Raw genomic sequence first — 19,871 nt, 5'->3', positions numbered from 1 at the left:
AGCTGTCAGCACAGAGCCCGACGCGGGCCTTGAACCCACGACCTGTAAGATCGTGACCTGAGCTGAAGTCGGATGCCCAACCGACTGAGCCACCCAGGCGCCCCGAATATAGGCCACTTCTATGATGCCGGGCTTACAGTCATCTAAAAATCTCTTTTATATTATTTTTTCTGGTTGTGTGTTGGTGCAATTCTCCCCCTTTTGTTTGCTTTCTTCTCTTTTTATTTCTGTTCGTCTGGTTTTTGTTTGTTTGTTGTGGGGCTATTTGTTTTGTGGTCTGGAGCCAGGCATCTTCTTAAGACGTATATTAACGGTAATAAAATGCGTTAGCTGTTTCTGTGAATAGTGAGTGGTATGGTGTTTAGAATTGCCGCCTACTTCGTCTACTGACAGCAAGCCACGGCCAGCGAGCTGGTCTCAGAGGCCCAGTCACACCCCGAGTTTGCAGACTCAGATTACAAAAACCCTCCAGAGGGAAAGCCCAGCACCCGCGAGGCTTCTTTATTTCCACGGGAGGGCGCTGTGGCACTTCCTGAGGACTAAGGGGTTGCCTGCGAAAATTTGGACTGATGGCTGCCAGGTTTCCAGTTGGTTCGAGGGTCTTTTTAAGCTCTCCGGCCTGGCCCCAACTGATCCCCAGGCAGGGGCCCTGTGTGCTCTTGTGAAGCCTGGGAAAAGCCCACTGGTGTCGTGTAGAGAGGGAGTGGGCAAAATTACGTTGAGGGAGAGAAAGAGCTGGATTGTGGAAGACTTCACGGACGTAATTTGGTGTAAAAACAATGAGGGCTAATTGCAGACTTTGTCAAAGGGAAACTGGAGAGGAAAACATTATTGATTACACATTTATTAAGCGGCTACTGTATACATGAACTTTGGAGGCCCTGGGAACCCAGTGATGGCCAGGGGCCAGCCGCTGCAGAAGGAGCCCAGCCAGTACAGGGTGGGGGTGCAGACTTGTTCCCTCCACAACACCCCCACGGACCCCTCAGCTCAGACTCTTTGCCAACACAGAGCTGCAGGGAGGCTTGCCAATCTAGTAGGGTATGGGCACACAAGGAAGCACCTTGGGCCACCCCTGGTCCAGCGTTTGTTGAAGACGGTCCCGGTTCATGGGAAGACCCTTCCTAATGACATAATGACGCGCTGGATCCAGCGTGGAGCCATTTCCTCCACTCTTGGAGCATGGCCTCCATCACCTTCCCCCTCCCCATCCACACACCTTCTTTGGAGACGTTATGGTGCGCCTCTCCTGTGTGTGGCACAGAGCCAGACCCTGCCACTGCCTTTCATGGCACAAAAACTACCCCCTTGGCATCATGGCTATTCTCCTCATCCCAGCAGGGAAACTGGCCCCGGGGCGTTAGTGACACCACCAGAGCATTGGAGAGGAGGTAGAACTGAGGCCTGCAGGCACGTGTGGGTTACACTGCCACTCAGGGGCCGTTAGACCCCCTACCCTGCATCCTCCTGCTGTGCCTCAGGGTATCTGGTCAATAACTTTTCCCTGGACTTGTCTTTGAGCTCACGGACAGAGGACATATTGAATAACAAGCTGACTTTAGACCTACATTTTATTACATCAGAAAGTAAATCAACCTTGAACTGTTAGTTTTGGATTTTATACAAAAAGATAATGCTGCCACCCTCTCTCTCTCTCCAATCTCCCAAATTACGTGTGGTCTCTGTTGGTTTATACTTTCTGGGGTAACCGTTTCCTATTCCTTCTTAAATGCGATGCTCCCAAATTGCTTTCGTTGAACGTCACGTTCTCTGTTCTTGTCTCCAAATATACCCTCTATTAGTGATTTACAGTGAGTGGACATTGTTTTCTAACAGTGATCAAACCGGGGCGTGTGGGTGACTCGGTTGGTTAAACATCCAACTCTTGATTTCAGCTCAGGTCACAATCTCACAGTTTGTGAGTTCAAGCCCTGCATCGGGCTCTGAGCTGACAGAGAGGACTCCTTGGGATTCTCTCTCTCTCCCTCTCTCTCTGCCCCTCCCAGCTCTCTCTCTCTCTCTCTCTCTTTCTCTCTCTCTCTCCAAATAAATAAACATTAAAAGATTAAAAAAAAAACAAAACAATGATCAAATGACATAGGTTCAATGAGAGCAGTACCGCCTGCCCCCAGGCACTGCTGGCCCTCGTCCTGGCACCCCTAACTGCTGGACACTGCCCTCTCCCGCCTCAGCCATGGTTGTGGGGCACCTAGGGCCACAGTGACTTCTGTGCAGACAGTGGAGGAAGATCTCTTTGCTCTTCTGTGTTACAGGCTGTCAACAGGCATCAAAACAGAAATGCTTGAACTTCCTGAGGTCTTCTGGGGACAGCCTGTCTTCAGTTCTTTCTCATAATAGGGCTTAGATAATGAGTTCAAAGCAGGGCAAGGCAGGAGACAAATCTAAGTAACAGACAATATTTTATTGTTCCCTTTGACCACGGGGGAGGCTTTAGTACCAGGCAGGCCTTCCAGGCCTGGCTCTATTCCAGGGAGGTGGGTTCTGCCCCCGAAGGCCCCCCACCCCCTCTTGCAGATGGTGTCTTGGTGTCTGTCCAGCAGTCTTCAGACACACAGCAACACAGCCTAGGAGGAGGTCGAGGCTCTGGGACCACACAAAACCTCCTAGCCAGCTATGTAGCTCTGTCCCATTTAACTTAAGAGGGGAAGATCCAACTTTTATTTTTTTCCCAACTTTTAGAAACCACGCGACATTTGTATTGGAAAAGAAAAATCACAATCATACATACATACACATATGAAAAATTAAAGCATGTTGACCAAGCAGCGAACTTTAGTACTTATGCAAATCAAGTTGCAATACAACAGAATGTATATTGGCATTGTCATTCATGATCCATGTGTCAACAGAAATAAAGTTTCAAATGCAAATTTTAGGACAGTAAGCTCGAGGAAGAGACTGTGAGATGTTCAAAAGAAAATTACATTTTTCCTTGCATGTTGTCCTTCATCCGTGTCGCCAGGGTATGACTATAGGTAATTTTCTAAGTGCCAACACCTGCTGGACCACTCTAGGCTTCTGGGTGGGGCAACCCACCACTATGGAATGAAATGGGGGGCCCATGGCCACGTGGGGTAGTGGGCAGAGGACAAGATGTGGACCCTGGTGAGAATTCAGCTTCCAACATCTGCCTGCTATGCAAATCCCTACACAGAATTTGCATTTAAAAGACAGAGAGGAGGCACTTAAGGGGATTCCAGATTGAATTTTTTCCTGGTCTATATTTGATCTATTATTTTACTTACTTAAGTATTTTTTTTTAATGTTTCTTTATTTTGAGAGAAAGAGAGTGTGAGCGGGGGTGGGGAGAGCAGAAAGAGAGGGAGAGAAAGAATCCCAAGCACTGACAGTGCAGAGCCTGATGCAGGGCTTGAACCCACAAACCGTAGGATCATAACCTGAGCTGAAATCAAGAGTTGGATGCTCAACCAACTGAACCACCCAACGCTCCTTATTTAAGTATTTTTATTTTTATTTCAATAGCCATACTTCTTAATTAAGAATTTCTATATGATGGGGCACCTGGGCAGCTTAGTCAGTTGAGGTCTGACTCTTGATTTCAGCTCAGCTTATGATTCCAGGGTCGTGGGATCAAGCCCTGCATCTGGCTCTGTGCTGAGCGTGGAGCCTGCTTAAGATTCTCAATCTCTCTCTCTCTCTCTCTCTGCCTCTCTCCCCTGCTCAAGTGCACTCTCTCTCTCTCCAAAACAAAAATATTATACAATTTTTTTTAAATTTTAAAAAGAGCCCCCATTTATTGATAGTTCACCGTGTACCACCCGAGGTGGAGAATTTGCAAATGTTCTCACTAAATCCTTAGCACATATCTACTAGCCAGGTTTTATTGCCCATATTTCACAGATGAAGAAACTAAGGCATAGCAAGAGGAAATCTCTAGTTAGGTCACATAGCTAATAAATAGTGGCACCAGGGGTCAGTTCTCCGAGTGTGGGGCTCCTACTCATGCTAAGCTGCTCCCATTCCTTCCTCCCTACCCATCCCGTCCCTCTCCATCTTACTTACCCTTACCTTCCTGCTAATATGCATCCTCACGCTGCCTCAGTCTCCATTAGAATCTGAGTCCTGGAGGCTCAATTGTTGCTTAATGTGCTGAATGATGTGGCTGCCTGTTGCACAATCCCAGCATGGAAAGAGAAAATTGCCCACATTACCTGCCCTGGCCCTGTGATTGGCACCCTCTCTATTTCAAGCTGTCGCCTTCTAATGTTCTAACAAGAACGCCAGAAGCAATGACGTTCCACATCCCTACATGTTTTCTAGAGATCACGTAACAAGTAGTGAAGACATGCTACCAGCTGAGAGCCTTGTTAGATTCAAGACGAATGGAGACTTGGTCCCCTCTTACTGGTCTTCCACTAACTAGCCTCATACATGTTCCCTCTCCACTTTTAAGAAGTCTAATCTATGGAGAAGAATGTTCTCTCTGTTTTTTAGTCTCACTGTAACTCCTTTTGAGAGTCCAGGTAAGTCTTTGGAAACGAGGAGAAATCCTCCTGTCCTATGAGTGGCAAGTGGCCTATGTCACTATCTACTAATTCCTGAATTGCCCTTCACCTGTGCATGTACAAGTTTGCCTCCACTCAGATCGCTGTGACCCCCAGTGACAAGATGATTCATCCTATTTCTAACCACTGGTGCCAGACTTGCCTATTCAATAAGATGATGAGGTGGTCTCAAAACTAAGACACCTGAGAAGTACCTGAAGAAAGAGATAACAGAGGTCAGAGAAGGGTAGCATGATACAACATGGATATCCCTAAATACCTACACGCCAACATATAGACCAGAGAATTGACTTAGGCTATGTAGATCTTGAGGGGAGAATCTGGGCCCATTTGTGAGGTTACAAGGTAGGCAGGTCTTGACTCGATGTGAAGGAAAGAGTGATTTAGCAATAGAATGGACTGCCAGCATGGTGGAGAGATTCCTGTATGTAAATGTCTTCAAGTAAACACCACACACACTGGAGGGGGGCCTCTGAGCTGAGTGGGAAGTTGCCCTAATGCCTCGCAGACAGCAATCGTGCATAGGGGCCCAATCTGCGCTGGGCAGGAGGCAGGTCCTAGGGACACAAGATTAAAAATAACATAGACACTGTTGTCCCATGAGACCCTTTCCAATTCGGGGCATTGTGTTCCTGTGGATTTAGCGTCAGCTGAGGGCAGGAACCACAGCTTACACTTTTCTTGTGTGTTTATAATAACCAACATAGTGCTGTACAGCCAGACCCAATGTGACCATCTGAGGACAATCTTCCTTCTTGTCTGAAAGTGCCACTCACCTTGTTTTGAAGACATCAAAAGTTGATGACAGAGACCAGCAGGACAGATGGATGTGATTTTCTACATTGACTCTCATGCTCCTGGAAAACATTTAACCAGAAATAATGTAATGACTTACCTTTTATTTACCTTCTAAACCTGAAGTCAAGATAATTTCAACACCCACTGAGTCATCGCTAAAGTCAATAGGTCAAAGTCTCCTCTGCAAAATTGATTTCCAGGTATTTTCCACTGACTGAAATTATGTGAATAAATTAATTTATTTATTCTTTTAATTGTTAACCAAGCTCAATACATTTTTCTATTTTTTCACCTTTCTTCAACTATAGCACACAGCCATGTTTTCTATTATTAAGAATAATGATTTGCTCACTTAAAGGTAATGCACAGCAGTCAACCTTCTCAGCTTTCTTTGGGCCCTCTGGTCTTTTGGTTTGGGGTTAATAGAGAAAAAAATGATTGGGCTAAATCTAGGCTCCATCGCTGTGTGATGTGGTCAAGTTGCAGAACCTCTCTGAGCCTGTAAAGGAGGAAAGATGAGAATAATAAAGCTCCTGTGGAGTTATGAAGAAAACACAGTGATTTCCACAGAATAAGGAGTCGCTAACACGAGCTCTGGTGGTGACATTTTCCTGAGGAGGAGCTATTCCAGCCTCAGAAAGCCTGATCTCCCCATTCTTTCTTTAACCCTATGGTGGTTCTAGCTTTTGCGAGACTGGACGTTTGCGTGGGTGTCAAGGCCACAGGGAATGGTAAGAACGGTAGGAAGTTTTCCCTCAAACAAAAGATAGTTTCTTTTGTGATCATGAAAAGCTAACCCCAAGGATTACTGTGTTCTTGAGGCAGATTTCACACATAGCATCACCAGCCAGAACGATTAAAGAACTTTCCTTGAAAGAGTAGAAAGATTTCTGTCCTGGGTTTAGATAAGGACTCTTCTCCAGGGCTGGGACTAAAGTGTGACACAGGAGAGGCCTAGGGTACAACACTGAAGGAGATGCAACCCTGAGGATGAGCGACTCCTTAAATTTTACACCTTCACCCTGGCCCTTGCCCCGCCCTAGTCCAGGATTACTCTTCCCCCATCGATCCCCTCAAATGCAGTTTCTTTTTGGGGTTTATATCTGCAGATCCAGGTCATGGTTATGGGTGAAGCTTGTGGAACTCTTTCCCCACCCAAAGAAAGGGAGTAATTAATCACCGCTGGTCGCTGTGACTTAATTTTTGCCACGCTGAGTTCAGCCCCACATCTCCCAATTTTAGTGTGTTGGCACTGAGTACAAAGGGCTTTTTCCAAATTATTTCCAGGGCAACTGGTGCTAAGTTACCTTCACAGAAAACCCGATTGGTCCTTGGACAAGGGTAGTTTGTATTCCATTGACCGATGTTTTGGATTGGAGAAATAAATTCCAATCTGTCGTCATAAGACAAACATTATGATGATTTTGTATAATAATCTAGAGTTCTTAGCTGATGAGACGTTGCTGGGCCACGTGAGTCAAGGTGAGCTCCTTTACGGCAGATGGTGTCTTCTCATCACTCTACATCCAGGCACCTGACATCACAGATATTGGGTGTTCGATAAACATTTGTTCCATGCCCATATGAATGAAGAAACACCAGGCTTACCAGAAATTAATACTCGGCCTTCTCTGGGCCGAGGCCCTTTAAGTACCAAAAAAGGGCAGAGCCAGAAATCCAGCCCAGCAATTAAAGCACCAACCCCTGCCATTTCCTCCCTGCGAAAACCAATTGTCCCTCTGCCTGCTGCTGACGTACACTTGTCGTGTTCTGTTGCGTGAGAGAACGGGTTGCTAGCTCTCACCTCAGTTCTCAAAGCGTGACTCGGTATTACACCCCCTTCTAGTTCTATCCTTCCCCTCTGAGGCCTGTGTCTGCTGGCAGGGCCCTGACACAGGCAAACCCCGGCACCTCTGACCCCATGATCCTTCTTCTTGTCTTGGCTCTTGATTGGTAACTATGAATGCAATATCTGCCTTGGATTGGTTCAAATGCATCACTGCCCTGGTGGGGAGCCTTACTAACAACTGCAGAGGACCTGGTGCCATTTTCAGCTGCCATCTTGAGAACCCTGCCATCAGCCACACGGGGGCTCCATCCAGCAAGCTCTGCCCAGCGCCCTGCTGCCATGTCTGGCAGGCTGTTGACCCTCTACTGGCCCTTAGGCTCTCGGGCCCGTTCTCCTCAACCAGCTTTCGCAAACCTCTGATAACCTCAGCACACTCAGACATGGCTTAAATGGAAAGAGTATTGTCTTAGTACAGTGATGTGGGCCTTACAGATAAATGCACAGATAAGTAGTTAAAACAATGAGACGAATGACCAGAAAGTGGGGTAAATGCCCATCCCCAATTGGCATGCAAAAAAGTTGGAGCCAGGTGGATGAAACGAACCCAAGATCACTTATAAGTGCATGCACCTGGCATGTGAAAACCTTCCCAAGTTTGAAATTTGTGCCATGAGACACAGCGGATACCTGTAGCCCTCCCTTTGACACCCTTGGCTACAAATTTCTTAGAAAACATACCAAGATATCATCTATTTTCATTTTCATTTTCATTGTCAGTAGGTAAATGGCAACACTAATATCTAAGGAAATTGAAAAAAAAAAAATCAGGGACCATTTTATTCGGCTTGACTCTAAAGTATTTCAGTTTGTAAGCATTGGGGCGCCTGGGGGGCTCAGTTGGTTGAGCATCCGACTTTGGCTCAGGTCATGATCTCACGGTTTGTGGGTTCAAGCCCCGCATCAAGCTCTGTGCTGACAGCTAGGGGCCTGGAGCCTGTTTCAGATTCTGTGTCTCCCTCACTCTCTGCCCCTCCCCCACTCGCACTCTGTCTCCCTCTGTCTCAAAAATAAATAAACGTTAAAAAAAAATTTAAAGTATTTCAGTGTGTAAGTATTAGACATATGGAGTAGTTGCGATAAAACCAAAGATACTCATAAAATACGTTTAAAAAGGGTTCTGATGATTTTTCCCATTGCTGAGTTCCTGTAAAAGTCAGCATGGAAACAGTAGCCGAGGAAATGAGACAACACCCGACCTGACCTACCAGTCAAATGGTGGAGATATAAATAGGCATGGTCTTTCTAATAGGCAATTTGGGCAGAAAAACTGAGAGCTTTAAAATTGTCCAAATTATTTGAACCAGTGATTTCACTGGTTAAGAATCCATCCTGCAAAAAGAACTAGAAAGCCAAAGATTCCTAAATAAAAAAGTTCATTGCAGCTTTCTCTGTGATAGTAATCAACTGAGAACAAAGTAAAAAAATACCCAACAATAAGCGAATGGTTACACTGTGATACACACGATGGAATCACAGGCACTCATTATGTTTTCTAAGTGTGTTTAATGATGTGGGAATATATTCAAATTGTAATGTTAAATGAAAAAATTAAGATAAAGTTTCATATGCACTATGATCTATATTATATTATTATATATAAAATAATTACATATAATTCTTGGCATAGAAAAAAAGAGACAAGATGGAAATGCCCCAAAACATTGCCACTGTTAAAAAAGAAAGAAAGAAAAAGAAACATTGAGCTATGTATCTCTGGATGATGAGATTATGGATGAGTTTTGATAGGATTGATAGGGTGCTAGGTGAGATATTAGTTGCTCTTTATTACATGCTTTCTTTTTCTACCATCAGTGAACCAAACCCATCCCTAGTGCTTTAGAAATTGTCACCCATGGAAGATCTAAGAACCAAGATACCAAAAGAAGTGCTCCAAATGCAAGAAAAAATGATCAAACTGAACATTTTTTTTTCTCCCTCCTCCCCACCCTCAGGTTGGGATGAGAGCTGAACCACCCCCGAACAGCATGGAAATCCCAAATCAGAGACCCTGAACCTCACTTCAGGGGTGGGAGGCAGGGAAGGGGTGCATGGGTAGCACAGGGAGACATCACATCACGGAAGGAGTCCTGCCTAGCAGGATGGCACCAGAGCAGTGGTGGGGACATGACTGCAGTATCTAGATGGATGGGCTTAAAGGCAGCCTCGGGAAGCCCGCTACACCCTGGGTGGCCTCAATAGCCAAATTTTCCAAAGCTTAAAGAAGGGGGTAGTACTTAGCTGAAAAAAGGCCTCTGGTTTAGGAAGGGTCCCAGGGCAGAGACAAAGGGACGCCTGATCACAGGATGCAGGAGGGACATCTTGCTAAGGACGAGATGAGGCCAGCAGGACATTAGCTAGCTCGTGGGTGGACAGGCCAGCTGGCTGTGCCTGAGGACCAGATGAGATGGGTCACCTGGCCGAAGGGGCCAGCGCAGACCCTTACAGCACAGGCAAAGGTGGACACCCCTCTCTGCCCTTAACTAAAGGGTATTGCATAAGTCTGCCCCTCCCGACTCAGGCTTCCTCCTAACCCTGGGGGGCCAGAAGCAGCATAAGGGGCAAACCTAAATGGGACTGGGCTGCAACTAAGCAGCCGAGAAATAAGGCCACCTATAACTGACCGGGTTAAATTTCACAAAAGGGGGCTCAGACTCAGAAATTCCAGTGTGTGTGTGTGGGGGGGGATACATTTAGATTTTATACACTCGAGCTTCTGACATATGAACTACGTACTCACTGCATATATTTTTCTGACTTCCCAGTTTTTAGTGATGGCCGCATTTTGTATCTTGAAAGATTATTTAAAAGAAAAGCACTGCGCCCACACAGAGGTGCTCATGAGTCAAAGCCCTGAAGGAAATAGGGCAGAAGGTGGATGAAAGGTCACCCTTGGTCCTGAGGATCAACTTGCCAGATGACCAGAGCTTGTGTTGTGTCTCTAAGAGCCAGGACGCCGTTCTCGGAGAGAACGTGGAGTCCCGACCACAGCTTCTGAGCGTTTGTCATGAAGATTCTACAGGATGGTGTGAGCACTTGGGAGGGAGTGTGCCAAAAGTCCTTACAGTTGCCTTCTTGGCCATGTCATATATCCCCCTTACTTACCTCCAAGCTCCCAGAAAATTGATATGGATAAGCTTCCTTGTAGAAGGTCTCCTTCTTTCCCCCCCCCCCCAAGAAAATGAAGTGTTGTCCTCTGAAACACTACTCAGACAACTGGGTAAATCTGTCTACCACATAATGGTGACCTCTAAATATGTGAAGAACAGGTAGGTCTTCATGTTAGGGCTTCTTTGCTCCAGGCTAAACCCAGCCAGGTCTCTCTGCGATATTTTCCAAGCCTCTCACTGCCGTGCCCACCCTCCACTGGGATTGGCAAGGGCCACTTACGAGCAGGGCCTGGAACCCACACTGTGGCCCTGGGCTCTGGCCGTCAGGACCTTAATTCGGCTAAGGCTGCGAAGGGCATCATGGAAGTGTTTGTATTCTTAGCTGCCCCCAAAGCAGCTCAGCCTGCAGCGTGGGACTCAAGCCCAGAGCTTGGCCAAGGAAGTTTCTGTTAGACCAGGGCTCCCCTCCTCGCACTTGTGAACTGGCCGAGGCGCCAATGGCATCCAGCTACCCAGGGCCCAGGCCGTGCGTTCTGAAAGGGCAGCCCACCCCGCCCTGCTGCAGGGAACCCTCCTCTCACCCCTGTTCCACACTTCAGGCAGAAATCTTTCCCTTCCTCCCTTCTTTTCTTCAAGGACCTTACCCAAGGTCTCAGCATCTCCCAAAGCTCTCCCTGCTCACTCTAGATCACCTGTATCTTTGCTACATCTGTGGGCCTCGTTCTCCCTCCAGGAGGAGATAAGTCTCTTTCATATTAGACGACTTTATCACTTTGCTGCCGGGCCCTACTTTCCCCTCACGGGCCCCATGCCGTGCTCAGATCTCAGTAGAGGGCACTTCCTCTGCTGAACCCACAGTACTCCAGGGCTGGCTGTGCCGGCCCCTCCTCACCTTGCCTTGGTGCACACCTCCTCCCCTCTGTGTTCCAAGCTGACTCCGGAGCATCTCCCCACCCCCTTCCACCTGCCCCCAGCAGCATTGACTTTGGCAGATTTCTTGGGGACCAGAGATGTCCTAACCTGTTTGCTTTTCCGGGGCTGATGTTTGCAAGGGTTTACTTGGAACCAGAACAGAAATCATCCCACGTCCTTATGCAATTCCCCCGGCAGGTTCTGACAGATAAATAAAGCCTTTGGCCCTCCATTGGTCTACTTTTCAGAGCAGAGCCCCTGGGTTGGTCCTGAGGCTTCCAGCCATCTGCCCACCTGCTAGGGTCCCTCTGGAGCAGCCATGAAGTCCCTCGCCCTGCTCCTTTGCCTTGCTCAGCTCTGGGGCTGCCATGCTGCCCCGCATATACCAGGTCTGGTTTATAGGGAACTGGACTGTGATGACCCAGAAACAGAGCAAGCAGCCCTGGTGGCCGTGGACTACATAAATAACCACGTTCTTCAGGGCTACAAGCACACCTTGAACCAGATTGACAAAGTGAAGGTGTGGCCTCGGGTAAGTGAGCCTTCTGTGTCTGAGCCGAAAGAACCCATGTGTGGAGCTCAGCTGGGCGTCTCAAAGATCACATCTCCCAACACAATGAAACTGCAGAGGGTCAAACTCTCTGATTTCTTCTCAGGAGTGGGGGAGGGGGCAAGTGGGGGAGCGAGACATTCTGAGCTGTGGTCATGGGTCTCAGAGGGTGCTGGATGGGGGTGAGGAGGTGTGTGGGACAAGAAGGGCTTCGAGGAATATTTTGAACAGCACAGGTAGAAAGTGCGGCTTGCCAGAAAACTCGATGCACAAGATGCAGGATTCTGGCTGATTGGAAATCACTTCTCTTTCTTTGCTTTGGTTTCTCTGGATGAAGACTGAGACTGAATGAAACTAGCATTTGACAGCCATCTACTGTGCGCCAGGCCCCTTCCCATACACGATCTCCTTACTCCCTCCCAGCCCCCAGTCCTGTGTGGTAGGTATTGTCCTTGTCTTACATGAGAGAAACCCGAGCCTCTGACAGTAGGGCATTTTGTTGTTATTCAGGATCATATAACTTGTAAACATTGGGCTGGGATTTGATTCTGAACCCATGTTCCTTCCTCTACACGAGTTACCTCCCAAAGAGAGGTGCCCACCTCTCAGAAAGAAATCTTGGCACGAATGGCGTTTACCTCTTTACAAGCTAGGCAAGTAATCGATGCAGTCTGAAGCCAGTGACAATAAAGATTAAGCTGGAAAATATGGCTTGTGGAACAGTCGAGAGATTTGGGGCAATGGGGAAAAGGTATATGTCTACTGCCTATTTTGAATTAGATTTTATATCTGATGAAGGATGATTCTTGCAGCAAACAATTGAATACAAGCCTTTCACGGGCAAGAACCAGTGTCACGTGCCATGAGAGATATTAAGCTGAACCATAAGAAATTTCTACTTTTGTATATTAAAACCAGTCAAATATTGGCATTTTAATGGTTCAGCCTAACATCAAATGAGAAAGACATAGCGCCTACAAGATATTTACAACCCAAAGGAGGGAATAAAGTAAGTATCTGGATGTCGGGACTAACCTCTGATCTCACGGTGGGACAAATATTTGACATCAGGATGGATTTTAGGAGGGCTGCAAATGTACTGACGCCCAGTGGTGGTTCAGAGGAAACACCCATGAGGTCAGGGGAAATAACACACAACATAAGCATTTGAGGGAAAAGTAAGGAACGGAGGTTGCAATCTTCACTAAAGGCAGAGCTTGACAGGTGCTTTCCTAGAGAAACCCAGGAGTACCTGCTTCTATTCCTGCAGCTGCGAGTGTCTTCAGGACGTTTAATTTGGGCACATCTGCACATCATAAAACACAGCTTCTCCTTGGCAAAGAGATCCCTAGGTTTCAGGTAGTAGCGAGTCAGGCAGAACTAAATGAGAGGCAATCAGAGCTGGGCTAAAAGAAAAAAAAAAAACATACTTGTATATTCTGGATTTTCCAGCCTTTGCAGAAAGGATACAGAAACAGATGAACTGGCAAGAATAACCACAAGGAGTTTCAGGGCTCCCCTATCTGCCTTCCTTGCTATTCCTTCTAGACGGTACCACCAACTCACAGCTTCCGCAGTCTCAGAGGGAGGCTCGCGCTTCCACTTCGTCTCCAGCAGGGGACAGTAGAGGGCAGCAACTAGGCAAGCCCAATGACAAACCGCCAAGGACAATTTTTCCTTTAGGAAGGAAAAGAAAATGGAGAAGGAGGGAAATTAGATGATGAGAGGGAAAGCAGAAAGAAGCAGAGGGAGGGATGGAGCAGATACAGGAGAGACCATTAAGGTAAGATATTATCCTACACCACCTTACTTTGCCACTGGATTGAGAAAAAACGAAAGCTGATTTTTTTCAAAGCGCCGATCGAAGCGTGAAATTTTCAAAGCGAAGTATCAGTGCTCACGTTAGCTTCCAAGTAGAGCTCAGGGTGATGACTGTGGTTCCATCAACCCGTCCAAGGCCACGGTCCCTTCTTCCTTGCAAACACCGTCTGAGCTCGCGCAGCCGACAGAAGTAGACCTGAGAAGCCCTGGTCCCTGTCCTGCCCACAGGCCAGGTCAGAGCTCGGTGGAGGTGCAGACTAACAGTAGCAATGACCTGTCCCTCGCCTCTACAACAGGCGTTACTTCCAGCCCGCTGGGTGCTCACGCTCTCGCCCGCGCAACGGGATCAGGCCGCTCACTGCTTCATTCTGTGTCTCCGCAGCGGCCAATGGGGGAGGTGTTTGAGCTCGAATTAGACATGCTGGAAACCACGTGCTACATACGGGACCCCACCCCCGTGGAAAACTGCACCGTGAGACAACTGATGGAGCATGTGAGTGCCCCGTTTAGAGTGACTGCAGGTGGTGCCCCAGCCAGGTCCCTGGTGGTTCTGCAAAGTGCAGGCCCCGTGTTGCCCAGCTCCCCAGCCTGCCTTCATGGCTAGCCAGCGTGCAGTCGCTAAAATTACCATTGGATGCTGCCTTCCCTGGGGCTGATTTTTACAACAGTTCAGCCCTCTTGTTGTAGCCCTTCCCCCACACCAGTGAACACCGTATGTCAGGGTCACCCGGTCAAGGCGATTTCATGAGGCTCATCTTTGACAACCACGTCTGAGGGAGCGCCCCACACCCCAGCCCCGGGATCCCAGTGGAAAATGAAAGGCCAGCCCTCCTTCTGAGGCTTCACTGTGGGTTTATTTCTCCAGGCTGTGGAAGGGGACTGTGATTTCCAGGTGCTGAAACAGGATGGCCAGTTTACCGTGTTGTTTGCAAAATGTGATTCCAGTCCAGGTAGAGATGATGATGATGATGATTGTTCTTATTTTTACCTTGTGGAGTGAGGAAAGGACCTGCGTTGTTTTCAGTGTAACTAGTTTGAGCTTCCTTGTTGGTGAGGAAAAGAAGGGGCCAAATCTCCTGGGATCTGGAATTGTAAAACTGTTTTTTTAAGGAGCTGTTGTCACTGGAGGTGGAAATTGCCCCTTGGCGAGAGGGGCTCCTGCCGAAATGTCAGCATGACAGGAGCCACCTGAAGGTTTAGTAAGAAGCAGAGAAAACACCTGAAGCCATTTGGAGCATGTCCTAGGCCTTGCAAAATAAGCAGGGCTGGGGTGAACGCTTTGGAGAATTACAACCCAGATTCGATTTCTCTCTGGGCGTAGACTCTGCGGAGGACGTGCTCAAGGTGTGCCCACAGTGCCCCCTGCTGGCCCCGCTGAACGACACCAAGGTAGTGCACGCAGTAGAGGTTGCCCTGACCGCGTTCAACACTCAGAGCAATGGCTCCTATTTTCAGCTTGTGGAAGTCTCCCGGGCTCAACTTGTGGTAAGACTGAGGCCCTCGGACAGACGGGGCGGTTTGGTGGCACTTGGGGAATGTAGGTGGTGAAACAGCGGGGAGGGACGGAGCAGGTGCAGAGGCAGTGACAGGAAGGCAAGGTGGGTGGTGAGAAAAAGGAGAGAAAGTATCCTTAGGAGTATGAGCGATATGAGGACACCGGGTGTCCCGAGGACCCAAAGAACCCTCGGTACGTCACCCCTGCTGAGTCACTCTGACAGCCGCTGTCTGCCCTGGCTTCCTCAATACTAGCTAACACCAGGGCTCGCTGTGCAGCGAGTGGGAGTTTCGACATTATCCAGAAGCGCTTGCTCTAAATTCCCAGGGCGCCACGTCTTTATCACGCCTGGCCACCCATCAGCCACGGCCCTCTCCTAGCTAAGACTTAGAAAGGTGGGCATGTAGTGGCAGGATCCCACAATGCCTTTTGGATCACGGAAACACACCGAACCGCACAGTGGACCGTTCAGCACACCGGAGCGCCACAGAATTCTGGTATTTGAGAAATGTGGCCTCCCGGCTGCCAGCCGCAGCATCCTTAGCAATACATGACAGGTATAGGTGGGGAGGCTAATTAACCGGAATCTGTGGTTCTCCCAACACCCCCACCCCAGACTACACCAAATAGCGTTATTTTAGCAGTGTGAGCGTCCCACGGTAACCGCCCTGGGTAAGCCACCGGGGCCATGTTTCCCGGCCAGGCGGTGGGGTCCACGCGAATGTTGTTCCCGGGAGTGTGCAACCACACAGCCCTGGCTGCTTCCCTCCGGCCTCTCCTTCCCTGCCTTTTCTGGTTGAGTCACGTGGCCTCACATGCATTTTCATTTGTTCCCATCAGCCTCTTCCGCCTTCCACGTACGTGGAGTTTGCGGTGGCTGCCACTGACTGTGTTGCTGCAGAGGTCACGGATCCAGCTAAGTGCAACCTGCTGGCAGAAAAGGTGAGCAGGCCGGGGCCCGGGGATGGCCGAACTGGTTGTAGCACAGAGGATCCTGGGAGCAATTGGTGTTGGGGGGCTGGGGAGAAAGAGGTCACAGTGAAGAATACCCGCTCCCTGGGGGGCTGGGTCATGCCAGGCCCTCCTCTGTAACCTGGCCTTCCCCCTCACCAGCTGTCACCAAGTCATCTCACCCACTGGAGGTCCCTGGAGGTAGGAGAAAGGCAGAGGCTGTTTCCTAATGAGGCCGGGTCATGCCCAGCTGCCAGGAGTGTGTTGTAGATTTTCTAGATACACCTCTGATATGAAACCTTTCAAGTCCACAGTGCGGTAATGTCCACCTCTAGGAATTTATCCTAAAGAGATCACCAGAGATGTTCGCCAGGAATAGACCTAAAAAGATGATTCATCACGGATTCAAAATGACCCCCAAAAGACTCAAATGTCCAACAGGAGGGGATCATGGAACAACATGTAAATAGAAAATTATACAGATCTTAAAAAAATACGTTTTGAAAGAATAATGAATGATAGAAGAAAGTGTTATTATAGTGAGTGAAAAACGGGAGACAAAATGACGTAGTCACAATGATCCCAATTTTTTAAAGTTTATTTATTTATTTTGAGAGAGAAAGAGAGAGAGAGAGTGGAGGAAGGACAGAGAGAGAGAGACGGAGAGAGAATCCCAAGCGTTGACTGTGCAGGGCCTGACGCAGGGCTCAATCCCACGAACTGTGAGATCATGCCCTGGGCGGAAATCAAGAGTCAGATGCTTAACCGACCGAGCCGTTCAGGCGCTTCACAATGATCCTAATTTTTAAGTGATTTTTTAATATATCTAAAAATAAGTAGAGAATACATATATGTTAACAGAAGTTCTCCTGGGTCACCACTCCTTCTGGGATTACGGGTGATCTCTTACAATCTCAGAGCATACCTGTATTTCCAACCTTCTGCTTAGAGTTACGTACTGCCTATCTTCTAGAGACAGAAACTAGAGTACTTGAGGGGAAAAAATGTTAAAAGATTAAGCATTTAGTTGTTTCCCCTCTGACTTGGAGTGTCAGTGAAACTTGGGGGGAGAAAATCCGCTTTTTAAGCCAGTTCCAATAGCTTCTCTCTTTCTGTGGGCAGCAATATGGCTTCTGTAAGGCAACACTCACTGAGAAGGTGGGTGGGGAAGATGTTGCAGTGACCTGCACCGTGTTCCAGACACAGGTAAGGGCATCATGGATATACCTGCCCTCATCTTCAGAATACAGTGATGCCTCAACAGTTACGCAGTGTGTTAGTAATTACAGGGCATTTGCTGCCCTGCCCTTCTGAGCCCCACAGTATAAGTAGCTGTGGGGTATATGTAATCATCAACAAATGAAAGCGTGTTTTAGCCACGCCTCCCCCTCCCAGGAGCTAGTGGCTGCAGGGTAGAGCCCATCCTAGGGAGCAGTTGACAAGTGAGCCTTTCTATTTGCAGGGGGTGGGGGTGGTATTCTGAGCCGGACAGAACAGGTGGCCAGATATGCCTGGAAGCTCCCAGTGGCTGCAGGTGTAGATGATAAGGAGGGGGACACCGCTGGGAAAAGCTGTAAGGCAGGATGCTTTTGCTTGTGGGGTGGATGTGTGAGTCCACTGATCCCAAGATAATTGGTGAAAAAGGGGCTGGCTACCAGAGGCCAGTTACCCCTCCCTTGTGGCCCTGATGACAATCCTTTGCCCCTAGGTAGTTCTTTTTTTTTTTTTTTTTTTGCCAGATTCCTTGCAAATGAAAATTATTACTTTGAGAGAATTGGGTGGGATTCCATCCAGAAGTGTGGGGGGCCTTGCTTGGGAGGAGAAAGGTAGCTAACATATAGAAATGGTCCTCTCTCTAGCCTGTGCTCCCGCAACCCCAACCAGATGGCACTGAAGCGTCCCCCGTGGCAGACTCAGCTGTACCTGCACCTCCTCCGGCTGACCCGCCTGCAGCTGCCCTGGTGGTGGGACCTGTGGTGGTGGCAGCCCCCCAGGCACCCCTGCCGGGACACCGGACCCACTACGACTTGCGCCATTCCTTCATGGGTGTGGCCTCAGTGGAGTCAGCCTCAGGAGAAGCATTCCACGTGGGCAAAGTACCCAACGTGGCGCAGCCTAGCGTTCCTGTCACTGCTGGTCCAGTGGTCCGTCCTTGCCCAGGGAGAATCAGACACTTCAAGATCTAGATGTCAGAGATGAAAAGATTTGGCCCAGGAACATAGCCACCATTATTGTCCAAGTCTGGGTATGGGTGGGGCCTCGTTTGCTATCAAAGCAGGTGCTACACTGGTCTAGATGAATATCAAGTCTTCAATCCCAACTCCTCTTCATTTTTCAGAGGATGGAATCAGGGGCGGGGGGAGGGGGTGGTGGCAGTTCTGTGTCATGGAAGGTATAAGGCTGGCAACTTGATCGTCATTGTTTTGATGCTTGGCCACTACCATTGTGTTCTCTGCCTTCTTTGACCTCACAAAAATGATTGAAACTGTGACTTTGAGAGGTGCTCTTGTCAGCCTAATATTAGCTTATAAATAAAAGTGACTGAAGGACCTTCCTTATTAGAGAAGGTTCTAAGCTGAAATGTGGTCATGATTATTGCCTATTCCCTCCAGGCTCACATGTGTGGTCTGTCTTCAAAACAAACAATCATGAATGTCCCTAAGCAAAATCAAAATGAAAACAGAAATAAAATGGAACAAAAATCAGCCATATTACTATGCACAAGAAAAATGATGAGACCAGGATCTGCTCACAGGTCATAGAACATGCTCATTTCCTTATGAGAAAATCATTCTTTTCATTTCATAAGAGTCAGAAAATGTTGCTAAAGGAGGACCCAGGGCCTGAACTTTGTACAAACCAACTATTGGTTTTCCCCAATATCCAGGTAAGGGGTGATCTGCAATTAACACAGGAGCCTCACTTTAAACATATCTCTTCATTATTTTTTTTTTTTTTGAGAGAGAGAGAAAAGGAGAAAGCACACACAAGCAGGGGAATGGAAGAAGGAAAGGGAGAGAGAGAATCTTAAGCAGGCTCCATGCTGAGCACAGAGCTTGACATGAGGCTGAAACTCATGACTGAGATCATGACCTGACCCGAAATCAAGAGTCAGACGCTTAACCAATTGAGCCACCCAGGCTCCCCTATCTCTTCATTTATGTTTAAAATAACTGTTGATGGTACTGTATCCACTTCATTCTGTGATAGAGGACTGGTCTTTCGAGCCAATCCATTCTAAGACTTCAAGTTAAAGCTCTGGTTTATAGTATGAATACAGGAGAGATACCTGGACAGGTAAATCCAGTGAATGTTTGTAGATACTATCCAAGTGCTCAGATTGCATAAAGGAATTAACAGTGCATATAATAGAATGGTGTCTAGACAATGTCAACATTTTGTCTACCACCATTAGGTGGTTCTGCACCACCTAAATAATAGGCCCATCCAGACATAATTTTAAAGGGGAGATTATACTTCAATAAAAGGTGCTAAGGACAAAAAAACAAACAGTTGGGTTGCTTCCCTTGAACCAGGAGACTGGATCAAGGGCTGATACCATATTACTCTTGCCTAGAGGTTTTGCCAATATTCCAGTAACCAGAAGGAATGGCCAGGAAGGCAGGAAAACCACTACGTATTTCAGAAGCCTGGGAAGATGAGGAAGGTATGGTCAACTGGGCTGAATGCTGCAGAAAGAGCAACAAGAATGAGGACTGAGAAAAATCCACAGGTTAGTTGATGATTTGGAGGTCATGGTGACCCCTGGCAGATGTGGTTTCATTAGGAGGATGAGTGTTAAAGCCTGCCTGCAGAGGGTTGGCTGGTGGGATATGATCAG

The 19,871-nt window shown here is 47.9% G+C and overlaps 1 protein-coding gene across 1 annotated transcript; it reads left to right on the top strand.

Annotated features, from left to right (window-relative positions):
* The first annotated feature begins 11,424 nt into the window (after positions 1-11,424).
* AHSG (alpha 2-HS glycoprotein) lies at positions 11,425-18,615 on the top strand. The gene is made up of 7 exons (XM_007083594.3): positions 11,425-11,745; positions 13,967-14,077; positions 14,450-14,534; positions 14,906-15,069; positions 15,920-16,021; positions 17,153-17,236; positions 17,890-18,615. Exons 1-7 carry the CDS (start codon positions 11,533-11,535, stop codon positions 18,214-18,216), a joined length of 1,086 nt encoding a protein of 361 aa, XP_007083656.1. The 5' UTR covers positions 11,425-11,532; the 3' UTR covers positions 18,217-18,615.
* Positions 18,616-19,871: the final 1,256 nt, after the last annotated feature.

The sequence above is a fragment of the Panthera tigris genome, chromosome C2 (assembly GCF_018350195.1).
Source record: "Panthera tigris isolate Pti1 chromosome C2, P.tigris_Pti1_mat1.1, whole genome shotgun sequence".
NCBI classification, from domain to species: domain Eukaryota; kingdom Metazoa; phylum Chordata; class Mammalia; order Carnivora; family Felidae; genus Panthera; species Panthera tigris.
Note: the sequence above shows the minus strand (reverse complement) of the source record. Positions and strands in the feature narration are given on the sequence as shown.

What these genes read in the sequence shown, in the direction of transcription:
- AHSG (XM_007083594.3), top strand. Translation starts at nt 11,533, where the DNA reads ATGAAGTCCCTCGCCCTGCTCCTTTGCCTTGCTCAGCTCTGGGGCTGC. An exon ending in AAAATGTGATTCCAGTCCAG is followed by an intron (nt 14,535 to 14,905) that starts GTAGAGATGATG and finishes CTCTGGGCGTAG; the next exon opens with ACTCTGCGGAGGACGTGCTC. An exon ending in GCAACCTGCTGGCAGAAAAG is followed by an intron (nt 16,022 to 17,152) that starts GTGAGCAGGCCG and finishes TTCTGTGGGCAG; the next exon opens with CAATATGGCTTCTGTAAGGC.